Source organism: Chiloscyllium plagiosum, unplaced genomic scaffold, assembly GCF_037043375.1.
Source record: "Chiloscyllium plagiosum isolate Xiang-an unplaced genomic scaffold, Cpla_swu_hap1 HiC_scaffold_3, whole genome shotgun sequence".
NCBI classification, from domain to species: domain Eukaryota; kingdom Metazoa; phylum Chordata; class Chondrichthyes; order Orectolobiformes; family Hemiscylliidae; genus Chiloscyllium; species Chiloscyllium plagiosum.
The window spans coordinates 44,028,751-44,044,025 of record NW_028270141.1 but is presented as its reverse complement, the minus strand read 5'-3'; the positions used below and the strand labels follow the sequence as shown (position 1 = coordinate 44,044,025).

Here is a 15,275-nt window from a genome sequence, read left to right as displayed (position 1 = left end):
AACTCCGTTTCCAGGACCTCATCTCTCCTTCATCTGCAAATTTGGCTCAAGTTCTTTCTCTCCTGCCTCCAAGTTATTAATATAGATTGTAAACAGTTGGGCCTCAAAGACTGAAACCTGTGGCACCCCACTCGTTACATCCTGCTAAGTAGAAAAAGACCCATTTATTCTGATTCCCTGCCTTCTGTTGGTTAGCCAATTCTCTATCCAAGTTAATAAATTACCCCCAAGCCCATGGGATTTTAGCTAATGTATTAACCATTTGTGTTGCGCCTTGTCAAATGCCTTCTAGAAGGTCCACATATACCACATCTGAAGGATCCCCATGATCACATTGCTTGTCACACCTTCAAAAAAAACTTCTGCAAATGAGTCAAATGTGATTCACCCTTCCTGCAATCCATCAGTCAATGCAGTTTTATTTTGACTTTCCAAATGCTCCGTTTTTATTTCCTTGATGATGAATTCTAACGATTTCCCAACGACGTGTTAAACTGACTGATCTATGTTAAAAATCACACAAAACCAGGTTATAGTCCAACAGGTTTATTCAGAAGCACTAGCGTTTGGAGTGCAGCTCCTTCATCAGGTGAACGTGCAGGTCAGGTGAACTGACCATGCTAAACTGCCCATAGTGTTGGGTGCATTAGTCAGGAGTAAATGTAAGGGAATGGGTCTGGGTGGGTGTGGACTTGTTGGGCTAAATGGCCTGTTTCTGCACTGTAGGGAACCTAATCTAGCGTATGTCTGCTGTTGTGGTGAAAGGGAATATAATTCCAAATAATTGCTGTGTGCGATTTTGGGGTGACACGGTGACTCAGTGGTTAGCACTGCTACCTCACAGCGCCAGGGACCCGGGTTTGATTCCAGCCTCGGCCGTGGAGTTTGCACATTCTCCCCTTGTCTGCGTGGGTTTCCTCTGGGTGCTCCAGTTTCCTCCCACAGTCCAAAGATGTGCAGGTCAGTGACTTGGCCATGCTAAATTTCCCGTAGTGTTAGGTGCATTAGTCAGGGCCAAACATAGGGTAAGGGAATGGGTCTGGGTAGGTTACTGTTCGGAGAGTCGGTGTGGACTTGTTGGGCTGAAGGGCCTGCTTCCATACCATAGGATGTAGGCTATCAGGCCCTGGGTATCTGTTTACCGCCAATCCCAATAGTTTGCTCAGTATTTTTCCTGAGTGATGATGATTGTTCTAAGTTCCTCTCTTTCCATAACCCCTGCATTAACTCTTACTATGAGGCTGGTACTAGTTCTGCACTATTAACTCGCCAGACTCATCCTCCAACATTTACTTGAGCTACTCTCTTCCCTTTTATTTACTTATAGAAGCCTTTGGTGTCCATTTTTGTATTTTGCACCAGTTTTCTTTCATAATTTACCTTTACTCTTTTTATAACTTTTTTGATTAACCCTTCCAATCTTCCAAACTGCCACTGGCCTTTGCAATATGGTATGCCTTAATTTTGTCCTTATATTATCATTAACTCCCTTGCTTAGCCATGTATTTTGTTTTTCATGTCTTACAGTCCTTTTTTCTGGGACATATTTTAGTTGGGAACAATTGTGTATCTCCTTAAACATCTGCCACTGGTCATCAACTGTTCTACCTTCTCATCTTCCCACTCAGTCCACTAGGGTCAGATCCGTCCTCATGCCTATGGAATTAACTTTGTTTTAACAAGTAGTAGTTCATTGCATGATAGCAGTTAGGTACAAGTTACATTGGTCATATAAATATAGTAACTGGGACAATGAGAAAGAGATCAATATTTGCTGTTACTCCTGTGAAATTCAATGTTGTTTTCCCACTTGAGTTCATTTGACATCAACATGTGCTTAAATCAAACCTCAGCATTAACCCTTTCAGACCCTTATACCCTAATAAAACAGTCTCTGCCTTCTTCCATTGTTTGCACATAATCATTGGATCTGTCTGCACCTAAAATTAAGGTTGGATGACTCTGCATCCCTTTATTTGGTCTCAACCAGTTTCAGTCTCCCCAGAGATTTTGGTTTCCAAGGCACAACTACAGTTCTGATTTCTGGGAGGGTCAGTTTCATTTTCTCATGTTTCCCTTTTCAATTAGTTTAAGCAATCTCTAACCCAACTAAAACAGATTGCCTGGTCAACACATTGCTGTTCATGGGAGCTTGCTGTGTACATATTTCTTGCATTCCAGGGGTGACTGAACTTCTTGGGATGTAAGGTTCTTTAAGGTGCCCTGAGATTGCAAAAGCTTTAGAAATGCACAGATTTTTTTCTTCCACTTTCTTATTTTCATTCCTTTTTTCCGTGCCTCCTCTCTTTCCTGTCCTTCGCTTGCTCCTGCTCATACCTAGCCTTCAGGTATCGCCTTTCAGCAGTAATTTTTACAAACACAAGGGTTTCCTGATTGTTAATAAATGAATATTGTGTTAGATTCTGCACAGCAAAACTAAGGAAGGATCCATTCACCAAAACTGTTTCAAGGATGAACAAGGTTAAATTCTGAGGACAGGATACATAGATTTAACTATTCCCTCAAAGATAGAAGAGTAAGCAATGATCTAATTGGAGTATTTAAAATGCTTAAAAGAGTCGATACTTACTGTCTGTTTAATGTGTATCCTCTGGTAGGAACCCAGATTAAGTGGATATAACCCTAACTGGAGAGCTGGGCTATTCAGAAGTGATGGGTGAAATCATAGCCATATGATTGACTGAATTTTTCTATTTGTCTTTAGAAAGTAATGTTTTACAATGCATTAAATGGATTGAAATTTCTATTTTAAATTTATCTTGGTGAAAAAAGCCAGCAAATATCTTCCTTAAAGGAGAGATCATAAAGATTGGTGACTTTGGTCTTGTTACAACGATGAATGAGCAGGAATCACTGACCAGACTCGTTGGGACACCTTTATACATGAGTCCAGAACAGGTAAGGAAAACAGGCTGAGTCTGTTCCCATCACAGAGATTTTGTAAAAGGGAAGCATAAAGTGACAACAGTACAAAGGGAGATTATTTGGTGCATGGTGCCTCTGCCAGTTCTTTGATAGAGCTACCCAGTTAGTCTTAGTCATTGCTGTTTCATCATAGCCCTGCAAAATTCTCCCTTTTGCGCAACTAGCCAAATTCCTTTTGTAAAGTTACTGTTGAATACAATTTTATTTGTTTTTGGGGTATGGGTGCCCCTAGCTGGGCCAGCATTTATTGTCTATTCCTGGTTGCTTTTCAAGTGTTGGTAGTGAGTGCCTTCTTGATCGGCAGCGATCCATGTGTTGTAGCTATATCCACAATCCCCTTAGGAAGGGAACTCCAGGATCTTGACCTAGCAACACCGATATATTTCCAAGCCAGGATGGTAAGTGGCTTGGAGGGGGCATGTTGGTGGTGCTGTTCCCACATATCTGTTGCGCTTGTCCTTCTGGCTGGAAGTGGCCATGGGTTTGGAAGGTGCTATCTAAGGAATCTGGGTGAATCTTTGCTATGCATCCTGTAACAATGCCCACTGCCACTCCTGACTGGACTGAATGTTAAAGGTGGTGAGCTGCTTTATCCAGGAGGGTGTTAAATTTCTTGAATGTTATTGGAGCTGCTCCGTCCAGGCAACAATAACTCTGTGCACAGCTCTAACCACACGAATTAGACAAGGAAAGACTGGAGTGAAAGCAATGATTTATAAAACAGATGAGAACTAAAAAGATTATAGCTATTGTGAAAAATAAACTGGTTGGGAGTTTCTCCTTTAGCACTGCAAAACTTTTTTCTCTCAGGAGATCATTAGTGTTTAGGATGTTCCTCTCTCAGGATCAGTGAAGCTGAGTCAAAGATTATTGATTATGGGGGAGCCAAGGCTTAATGGGACAGTAGGGGGCAGATAGGAAAGAAAGTGGATCTGAGGCCACATTCTGAACAGCCATGTTTTTTTAGAAAGGTAGATCAGACACAAAGGGCTAAATGGCCCCAATTGTGCACTTCTTTAAAAAAATGATCTTATTAAGACTTTAAAATGATGAATGTGATGGCAGTGTGGATGGGGACAGAATACTTCCATTTGTAAGAGTCTGAAGGTAGGGACCTCGGTGCGCAATACCTCAGGAAATAAGGAGAAAATTCAGAACGTAGTTGGAATGTGGAACTTGCCACCAAAGGAAACAGCCATCAAAAAGGGAATGTGACCAGCGGCCCTGACTGCCAGTGCTGGGCTACCTCTGTCCCCTGTAATATCACACTGACATTCTGCAAGAATAGGTGAGGTGTGATTTTACAAGGCAGCAGATTGCAGATTTAGTGAGTATTTCCTATTTATCAGGATTTGGGAGCTGGCCCATCAGAATGGGAGTTAGAAAATGTTACATCAGTTTTTAAGAAAGAAGAGAAAGCTGGGATTTACAGGTCGGTTAACCTAATGGTCATTTTTTTGTAAATGCTGAATCTATTATGAAGGAAGTCTTAACAATACACTAGGGGTATAGTGTGATTACAACAAATAAACATGGTTGTCCTAAAGGAAAATCCTAATGGATAAAAGATTGGTTAATGGATACAAGTCAGATGTAGGCATAAATAAGACCTTTACAAGTTGGCAAGCTGTGACTAGTGCAGTGCCACATGGTTGAGTACTTGGACCTCAGCTACTTACAGCCTATATTTATGGCTATAGGAAGAGTAAATTGTCTAAATTTGCTGTGGATACATAGCTAGGTGGAAGGTCAGCTGTGAGAGGATACAGAGAGGCTACAAAGATTTTAAAGTTAAAGTTAAGTGAGCGGGCAACAAGATGGCACATTGAATACAATATAAGGAAGTGTCAGGTTATTCACTAAAAATGTTTCAAAAGATGTGAAATTTTAAAGTGTTCAGGAGACTTTGGATGTTCTCATATGGGAAATGTACAAAGTTAGTATATCTGTGCAGCATCAATTAGGAAAATAAATTGCATATTGGCCTTTGGTGCAACGGGATTGGTGGATGTGAATTTTTTTAAAAAGTCTTGCTACAATTGTATTGTGTTTTGGTAAAGGCCACATCTTGAATACAGTGGGTAGTTTTCATCTCCACGTTCACAGAAGGGTATAGTTACATTGGAGATAGCACGCCAAGGATTCACTAAATTGATCATTCAGATGAGGGGCTTGCTTCTGATGAGATGGCTGAGTAAATTTGGTCTATTCCCTTTGGAGGTTCGAGGGATCAGAAGCAGTTTCATTGACACATACGAGACTTTGACAGGGCTTGTCAGAGAAGATATTGATTATTTTCACTGGTCAGGAAACGTGGAGGTACTGTCTTAAGATAAGGAATCAATCACTTAGAACTGAAATGAGTGGAAATTCAGATTCAAATCACTCAGAGTTGCGAATCCATGGAATTCTCCTCCTCAGCAGACTGGGAATACCTGATTGTTGAATATATTTAACACTAAATTAGACAGAATTTTTGTTTCTCAGGAATCAAGAGATATGTTGAGTAGGTGGGAGAGGGAGTTGAATTTTAGAGTCATAGAGATATACAGCAAGGAAACAGATCCTTCAGTCCAATTTGTCCATGCCGATCAGATATCCTAACGTAATCTAGTCCCATTTGCCAGCACCCGGCCCATATCCCTCCAAACCCTTCCTATTTATATACCCATCCAGATGCCTTTTAAATGTTGCAATTGTACCAGCCTCCACCACTTCCTCTGGCAGCTCATTCCATACACGCACCACCCTCTGCGTGAAAATGTTGCCCTTTAGTTCCTTTTTAAATCTTTTCCCTCTCGCCTGAAATCTATGCCCTCAAATTCTGGACTCCCTGACCCCAGGGAAAAGACCTTTGCTATTTATCCTATCCATGCCCCTCATGATTTTGTAAACCTCTGTAAGATCACCCCTCAGCCTCCGATGCTTCAGGGAAAATAGTCTCAGCCTCAGTCTATTCAACCTCTCCCTGTAGCTCCAACCCTGGCCACATCTGTGTAAATCTTTTCTGAATCCTTTCAATTTTTAAACATCCTTCCTATAGCAGGGAGACCAGAATTGGACGAGGCATTCCAAAAGTGGCCTAACCAATGTCCTGTACAGCCGCAACCTGACCTCCCAGCTCCTGGGCTCAATACTCTGACCAATAAAGGAAAGCATACCAAACACCTTCTTCACTATCCTATCTACCTGTGACTTTCAAGAAGCTATGAACCTGCACTTCAAGGTCTCTTTGTTCAGCAACACTCCCCAGGACCTTACCATTTAGTGAGTAAGTCCTGCCTGATTTGCCTTTCCAAAATGCAGCACCAAACATTTAACTAAATTAAACTCCACCTGCCATTTCTCAGCCCACTGGCCCATCAGATCAAGATCCTGTTATATTCTAAGGTAACCCTCTTCACTGTCCACTACACCTCCAATTTTGGTGTTATCTCCTATGTTCACATCCAAATCATTTATATAAATGTTAAAAAGCAGTGTACCCAGCACTGATCCTTGTGGCACTCCACTGGTCACAGGCCTCCAGTCCGAAAAGCAACCCTCCACCACCACCCTCTGTCTTCTATCTTTGTATCTTAGTTCTGTATCCAAATGGGTAATTCTCCCTGTATTCCATGTGATCTAACCTTGGTAACCAGTCTACCACGAGGAACCTGGTTGAACACTTTACTGAAGTCCATTTTGATCACGTCCCTCACTCTGTCCTCTCAATCCTCCTCATTACTTCTCCAAAAAAATTAATCAAATTTGTAAGACATGATTTCCCACGCACAAAGCCATGTTGACTATCCCTAATCAGTCCTTGCCTTTCCAAATACATGTACATCCTGTCCCTCAGGATTCCCTCCAACAACTTGCCCACCACCGACGTCAGGCTCACTGGTCTATAGTCCCCTGGCTTATCCTTACCACCTTGCCTAAATAGTGGCATCGCATTAGTCAACCTCCAGTCTGCCAGCAACTCACCAATTGCTATCAGTGATACAAATATCTCAGCAAGGGGCCCAGCAATCACTTCCCTAGCTTCCCATATAACTCTAGGGTACACCTGATCAATTTCTAGGGATTTACCTACTTTTATGCATTTTAAGACATCCAGAACTTTCTCCTCTGTATTATGGACATTTTTCAAGATGGCGCTATTCATTTCCTTCTCCACAGAAAATATGGATGCAAAATATTTGTTTGGTATCTCCCCTGTTTCCTGCGATTCCACATATAGGGAGCCTTGCTGATCCTTAAGGGCTACTATTCTCTCCCTAGTTGCCTGTTTATCCTTAATGTATAACTTGAGTTCGGACACCATCTCATTAAATGATGGAGCAGGCTGAACAGGCCCATACAATCTCCACCTCTTCCTATTTCTCCTGTTCTCCTGTAAACAGCATGTAATACAACTTCTAATGGGCCAGAGCACTTTGTGGGGGTGTGACACCGTGCCTCAGCTGGGAGCTATTTGAATGAGTAACTTGGTGATGGGCAGAGATTCTTTGTGAGGAAATTCCAGAGCTGTCCTCAGCTGAAATTTCCACTTTGTTTTCCTTCTCTCGATGCAGCTTTCAGGCGAGGACTATAACCACAAAGTCGACATCTATGCACTGGGGCTGATATTCTTTGAGCTTCTGTTCATGTGCCATGGGACTGCAATGGAAAAAAGCAAGGTATCTCGATCACTTAAGATAACCATCCGGCAGTACGGGGGTGCGGGGGGAGCTGGGAATTTTCATTGGCCTGGGAGGAAGCATCTGGGCCAGAAGAGGGCACACACCGTGCTGATGGTCAACTTGAACCCTGACTGTCCGCATTAACTTGAGAAATCAGGTGACATATGAAATAGCCTTCTGAATAACACTATCATTGTGCAGCTTGCTTTCATTATCCTAAAACCCGGAGCAAAGTGTACAAACCAACAGGTTTGCAGACAGGGGCTAGCTGCAGAGTGCCCAGGGAGGGCACTCCATCACCTTCCTATTCACCCGTCCACAGTTTTACAGGTTCCTGGAGCATTGTTACCTCAATTGATGGCCACTTCAGGACTGTTTCCTGCTAGGTGTCAGTACTGAGGTCTGTAGGGTCAGCTCAGGGTAAGTGGGGAGTGGGAGGGCTCAGAAGGGCAGAAAAGGGAGCAGGGTTCCTCCTCCTCCCTCCCTCTCTGAGGTTCCTCTTCCCAATCATGGCCTTATGGGTCTGCTCCCTCCAGTGGGTGTTCACACTCAGCCCCACCCACCCACCAATAACACTCATTCCCTCTCCAACAGGACCTCCCTGTTGTAGGTGGGTGCCCTAACTGGTCTGGGGGCTCTCTGTGGTTCCTCAGACAGGTGGCACTGCCTGAGCCTGCAGCAATAGGTGCCCCTCACTGCTTCCAAGAGCCCTGCTGGCACAGTGGAGTTGTCAGCCAGTCCCAGACAGGGCTTCCTTCTAAGTGAAAGACAACTCTCAGTATCTAGCTAATTGACGCTCCATGGAGCACTAAACAGCTGCCGAGCAGTCAGCATTAATGGAGATCGTGCTGCCCCAAAATGTAAACCCTTGGATGGAGACACGTATAACTGAGTAATGACCTGTAAGCATGTTTCTAGCAACATTGCCCTTCTAACTGTGTCTAATCCTTGGGTCTAGATCCAATCTTTGATCTTTTGCAAAGTAACAGTAAGATTGGCTTTGATCGGCTCCTTGGGGCAGGAATGTGGTTCAGACCTGAACTGAATGCATAGATGTGTGTATTTTAGAAAAGACTTGGAAGTACTGGCCTCTGATGAATCCCTTTACAGATCACACATTAAAGACCCAATTACTTGCTGGTCTTCCCGTTGAGCTAATTAAGGAAAACACAGTTACAGCCAGTGGGGGAGTTGCTAATCTTGGTGTTTGTTTGTGGTTTATTTAGATTTGGAATGATGTCAGAAAGGGAAGCTTCCCTTCATGCTGTCTGAAGGACCCTGAAGTCAAGGTAACAGCGTCATGGTTTCAGTGTGATTCCGGATAATCATTTCTGTTACTTCACGTTAACAGTAAGTGGTAAACCTCTTTTGTGTCTCTCGTCCTCAGATTTCGATAATCCAAAAAATGCTCTCTCAGGCTGCGAGTGAGAGACCAGAAGCAAATGAAGTCAAGGAGAATCTGGAACTTTGAATCTTACAAAGCAATCAAAAAGCTTTTCCAGAAATCTGAAGTGAGAGGACTTTTCCCAGATAGCACACTAGAATTGAGAAGTCAATGGGTTGGTCACTGCTAGTCCTAACGATCAAAATTCAATAGAGCAATCTTTGAAACTTAATACTATCAGAACGCATAGAATGTTACTTTGTCTGCTAATTGGATCACTGTAAAGAACCTAGATTTAATCTAATGTTGTGAATGCCTGGCCAAATTACATGGTCTGCTCTCAAGTTTCTTGGCCAGGTATTTTGTGGGGTTTCTTCAGAACCGTAAGGTGCCCCTTTATAACCAAGAAATACTTTTTAACTGATGGTCACTGTTATAATGAATGTGGTGACCAATTTGCATACAGTGAGAACCCATGAACAGCAACAATGACTAAACCAGCTGTTTGACTGCTGTTGAACGAGAATTAAGTGTCAGTCAGTACTAAGGCATATGCTCAGAACTCAATTTTCAGAGATATGCAGGTGATAAAGACCTCAGGAATTTCAGGCTGTTTTATCAGAGTTGAAAAACTGCAGAGATCTCTTTGGGAGAGTAAAGTGGATGGCAGCACAGCAAAGGGTCAGCCGTGGGAGTAACTGGATGGTTGGGTGGTTGAAGTTGAGTTGTAGTGTGAGGATCGTATAAGACAGATACGTGTGAGCTCCTGGTGAGAGCAGCTGCAAGCAACAACACCAGTCATTTTGTCCCTATTAGCTTTGAAGATGTTTTCTCAGACTTTCAGAGGAGCCAAACTGTTTCTTCACAGTACAGAGTGAGGAAATTGGCCCCGTCCGTCAGTGTGTTGGTGTGAATTTGAAATGCACAAGCAGCCCTTCACTAGTAAGTCTCTGTTGTATATGTCTGCTGGTGTTGGCCATGGTTCATGTATAGCCTGAGAATGCATAGCATTCTCCCCTCTCAGTCAGGGACTTGAGGACAAATCACTTTGTGCTGCTGGAGGTGAACTGGGCTCTGTCTATCTGCCTAGGTAGACAACAAAGGAGAGGGGGAGTTCTCCTGACCCCTCAGCTAAGATTGCTAGAACAAATTATCTGTTTATTATCACGTTATGGGAATTTTCTGTGTCCAAAATGGCCACCATAGTTCCTGCACTATGACAGTGACTGCACTTCAAAACATGTATAACTCTGCACTCTTCTCTGAGTTTAATGATTCCACCATTGATGGCCATTCATTCAACTGCTTGGATCCAGCACTCTGGAATTCCGTGACTCACACTGCTCTGTCTCTCCTTTTAAGGTAGTTCTTTTGACCATGGACTTGAGTAAAGCCTCTTACAAGGTTCCACATGGTAATTGGTAAAGTTTGTAAGTTTACTCGCTGAGCTGGTAGATTTCTTCTCAGACGTTTGTCACCATGCTAGGTAATACCATCAGTGAGCCTCCGATGAAGCACTGGTGTTCTGTCCAACTTTCTATTTATGTGCCTTGGTCTGTTGTGGTGGGTGATACCATTTCCGGTTCTTTTTCTGAGAGGTTGGTAACTGGGGTCCAAATCATTGTGTTGATTGATGGAGTTCCGGTTTGAATGCCAGGTGTCTAGGAATTCTCGTGCATGTCTTTGTTTAGCCTGTCCCAGGATGGATGTGTTGCCCATTCGAACTGGTGTCCCTCTTCATTTGTGTATATGGATACTAGTTATAGTTGGTCATGTCTTTTGGTGGCTAGTTGGTGCTCATGTATCCTGGTGGCTAGTTTCCTGTCTGTCTGACTAATGTAATGTTTGTTACAGTCCTTGCAGGGTCTTTTTGTATGTGACATTCATTCCTCTGGCTGTTGGTACAGGGTGCTTTAAATTGATCAGGAGCTGTTTCAGTGAGGTGGTAGGTTTGTGGGCTACCATGATGCCGAGGGGCTGGAGTAGTCTGGTCGTCACCTCCAAGATGTCTTTAATGTATGGCAGGGTGGCTACAGTCTCTGGGCATGTTGTGTCTTCTTGTTTAAGTCTGTTTTGCAGGAATCGGCAGACGTTGTATAGGCTTTCAAGGACTGCAGCAAACATTACATTGGACAAACGGGCAGGAAACTAGCCACCAGGATACATGAACACCAATTAGCTACCAAAAGACATGGCCAACTATCACTGTTATCCATACACACAAATGCAGAGGGACAACAGTCCGACTGGGACAATACATCCATCCTGGGATAGGCTAAACAAAGACACACACAGGAATTCCTCGAGACCTGGCATTCAACCCAGAACTCCATTAACAAACATATCGATTTGGACCCTAATTACCTACCTCTCAGAAAAAGAACTGGAAGTGATGGCGCCCTCTTGAAATAGCTGAGAGCAAATCTAACAGTTCAACGAGCAAACCTAAAACCTGGGCTACAAATCTTCTCTAAAATTGCAAACACTAATTGGTAAAATTTGATCACATAGGATTCAGGGTGAGCTTGCCAATTGGATATAAGATTGGCTTAATGGCAGGAGACAGAGAGTGGTGGTGGAGGGGTATTTTTTGACTAGAGGCCTGTTACGAGCATTACTACCCAGGGATTAGTGCTGGGTCCGTCTTTGTTTGTCATTTATATATGTTGGTGTGAACTTGAAATCCAGAAACAGCCCTACACTAGTAAGTCTCTGTTGTATATGTCTGCTCATGTATAGCCTGAGAATGCATAGCATTCTCCCCTCTCAGTCAGGGACTTGAGGACAAATCACCTTGTGCTGCTGGAGGTGAACTGGACCCTGTCTTTCTACATAGGTAGGCAACAAAGGAGCAGGGGAGCTCTCCTGACCCCTCAACCAACATTACTATAACAAATGATTTGTTTATTATCACTTTATGGGATCTTTCTGTGTCCAAAATGGCCACCATAGTTTCTACACTTTTACAACTCGAACTCCTAGATGATTATAGAGAAGGCATGATTAGATTAGATTCCCTACAGTGTGGAAACAGGCCATTTGGCCCAAAAAGTCCACACCAACGAGTAACCTACCCAGACCCATTCCCCTGCATTTACCCTGACTAAAACACCTAACACTATGGGCAATTTAGCATGGCCAATTCATCTGACCTGCACATCTTTGGATTGTGGGAGGAAACTGCAGTACCCAGAGGAAACCCATGCAGACACAGGGAGAACATTCAATCTCCATGCGGACAGTCACCCAAAGCAGGAATTGAACCTGGGTCCCTGGCACTGTGAGGCAGCAGTGCTAACCACTGATCCACCGTGCCACCCAACTAACTACATGGTTAGTAAGTTTGCAAATGACACCAAAATTTGTGGTAGAGTGGACAGCGAAGATGAGTACAAAAAGATCTTGATCAATTGGGTCAGTGGGCTGACAAGTGGCAGATGGAGTTTGATTGGAATAAATGTGAAGTATTGCATTTTGCTAAAACAAACAAAGGTAGGATTTATACAATTAAAAGTCGGGGCTTAGGCAGTGTTGTTGAACAGAGAGACCCAGGGGTTCAGGTACATAACTCTTTGAAGTTTGTGTCACAGGTAGACAGGGTGGTTAAGAAGGCATTTAGCTCTCTTGCCTACATTGATTAGACCTTTGTGTAGAGGAACTGGGATGTCACGTTGAGGTTGTTCAGGACATAGGTGCGGCCTCCTCTAATCATCCAGTTATAGGAAGGATATTATTAAGCTAGAGAAGATTCAGAAAAGATTTACCAGGATATTGCTGGGAAAGGAGGGTTTAAGTTATAAGGAGAGGCTAGATAGGCTGGGACTTTCAAAGATGGTGCCAGGTGTGGGAGAATGGCTTCATGAGGACTTTAACAGAATCCTAGAGGATGTAACTGTCAGAAGAGGTTGCGCTGGTACAGAGCTCTTTCCTCTGGACAAGTTTAAGAGGGGCCCTGATGGAGATCTTTAAAGTTTGGAAGAGGTTTGTCAGAAAGGACTTGGAGAAGCTTCTGGTGGAATTTGGAGTGAGTTATGGCAAGTTTCACATTTGTTTTGGTTTTTAACTGCCCAAAGTTTATTGACACCATGTTCATTGTTTGGAATGTCCTCAGATGGAAAACTCTCTGTGAGGACAAGTTTTTCTGAGATTCGGACCTCATCCCTGGGATCATTCTCTTCACTCTCTCTCTCAGGCCCTGGCATTCTCCTTGCAGGCCCAGATTTGGATCTGTCAGGCTAGAGTCTGAACAATGTTTACTTAGATTTAGCATTTAGACTTGCTAGCTTTTATCTTTTCTGACTCTACTTATGGAGCCAGGGATGCTGCTTTCTATTTGAAGCCCCAAGTCTCCCAGTTCCTGCACCCATTTTGAAATGGTGTAATTTAATTGATATTTCCTGAAGCCATTCCTCCTTCTAAAAACGATATTACATCACACTTTCCTGAATTTGATTAGCCATGTTTATCCATTTCAGTTTCTCCCAGTGTTACCCCATCAGCCTGTTCAATGAGCTGACTAAAGAACAACTGAGTCAATGACAATTTTGAACAAACCCATGCTTTCATTTTTAGCCCACATTTCCCCAACTGTCAGTTCATTTTGCCTTTAGTTAGTGTCTCTTAAAGTTTATCCCTCTGAGTATATCCCCTCCTTCTTTCAACAAGGATATAATGTTCGCGATAATCTGCTGACAAATCCACGGAGAACTGGAAAACCAGCCACCACAATTCCCATCTCCCTTCCCTCTACAGCTCAGGCTGTAACTTATCCAGGCCCAGTGACTTCTCTGCTTTGCACACTGGCAGCCTTTTCAGCAACTTGTCTTTGTCTAGTGCCCCATCTTTCCTTACTATTGGCAAACTGAACAACTTGCACTTCTCTGGGGCTTTCACAGGATCCAATGTTACTTGCCACTTGTCTGCTTACTCCATCGACTTGTCTATTTTCTTTTAATTTTCGACACTTTACATTTGGATAGGTACAGTTTAGAGGGATATGGGCCAAAAGCCTATCCCTCTGAAATGGGACAAGTTCAGTTTAGGAAACTGGGTCAGCATGGATGAGTTGGGCCAAAGGGCCTGTTTCCATGCTGTATTACCCTTTTGCTGTGTAGCCATAGTCCATAGGGGCTGCTCTCTCATTTGAGAGAAGCTACTGGTGGTGATTTAACCTGAGGCCCACCAGACCTCAGGCGAGGGAAGAGGTTGAGAAGCAGAATCCTTCATAGTAACCTCAAACCGGTGATGGGAATTGAACCCACACTGTTGGCATCACACTGTTCTCCAAACCAATTACTCCATGATTATTGTCCCAAGTTTGTTTGTAGTGGTTTTACTCACCAAAATCTGACAGGTGAGTCACATCAGAGGATGTGAGGAACAGGCTTGGTCATAGTCATGAAGTCATACAGCACGCACACAGACTGTTTGGTCCAACCATCCACGTCGATCATAGTTCCAAATTAAACTAGTCCCACCTGCCTGCGCTTGGCCCATATCCCTCCAAACATTTCTTCTTCATTTACTTATCTAAATGTCTTTTAAAAGTTCATGACACTTTTGAGATGGAGTAAACTATGACAAGTCATGAACTACAGTTCAACTCTATAAAAATTGTGGAGGAGTAGATCATAGTCAAAAAGTGTGGTGCTGGAAAAGCACAGCAGGTCAGGCAGCATTTAAGGAGCAGGAGACATTTCAGCCATAAGCCCTTCATCAGGAATGTGGGGTGGGGATTTGCTGCTAGATAAATAGGAAGGGGTGTGGGGCTGGGGGGGAGGCAATAGGTAGATGAAGGTGGGGGGTGGAAGGTGATAGGTCAGGGTGGAGCGGAGAGGTGGGAAGGAAGATGGACAGGTAGGATGTTCAAGAGAGCAATGCCAAGTTGGAGGGTTGGATCTGGGATGAAGTGGGGGAGGGGAGATGAGGAAACTGGTGAAATTGATGTTAATGCCGTGTGGTTGGAAGGTCCAAAGGGTAGGTGGTGGAAATGGTGGAGGATGATGCGCTGTATCTGGAGATTGGTGGAGTGGAAGGTGGGGACGAGGGGCATTCAATCGTTGTTGCAGTTGGAGGGGTGGGGTTCAAGGGCGGAGGTGCAGAAAGTGGAGGAGATGTGCCGGAGAGTGTTGTTGACTGTGTGGGAGGGGAAATTGCGGTCCTTGAAATAGGAGGATATCTGGGGTGGAATTGTTCCTCCTGGGAGCAGATACGGTGGAGATTTTTAAAGGGCTCCCAAGTCATGCCAACTTGGTGAAAATCCAGGCCTGTTGCCTAGG

At 43.6% G+C, this 15,275-nt stretch overlaps 1 protein-coding gene across 1 annotated transcript in view; it reads left to right on the top strand.

Annotated features, from left to right (window-relative positions):
* eif2ak2 (eukaryotic translation initiation factor 2-alpha kinase 2) overlaps positions 1 to 14,737 on the top strand; it is a 70,235-nt gene extending 55,498 nt beyond the window's left edge. Inside the window, exons 19-22 of the mRNA XM_087978779.1 lie at positions 2,794 to 2,919; positions 7,506 to 7,610; positions 8,840 to 8,902; positions 9,001 to 14,737. Coding sequence (XP_087834905.1) covers positions 2,794 to 2,919; positions 7,506 to 7,610; positions 8,840 to 8,902; positions 9,001 to 9,084 — 378 coding nt within the window. The 3' untranslated portion in view covers positions 9,085 to 14,737. The remainder of the gene's footprint in view (positions 1 to 2,793; positions 2,920 to 7,505; positions 7,611 to 8,839; positions 8,903 to 9,000) is intronic.
* Positions 14,738 to 15,275: the final 538 nt, after the last annotated feature.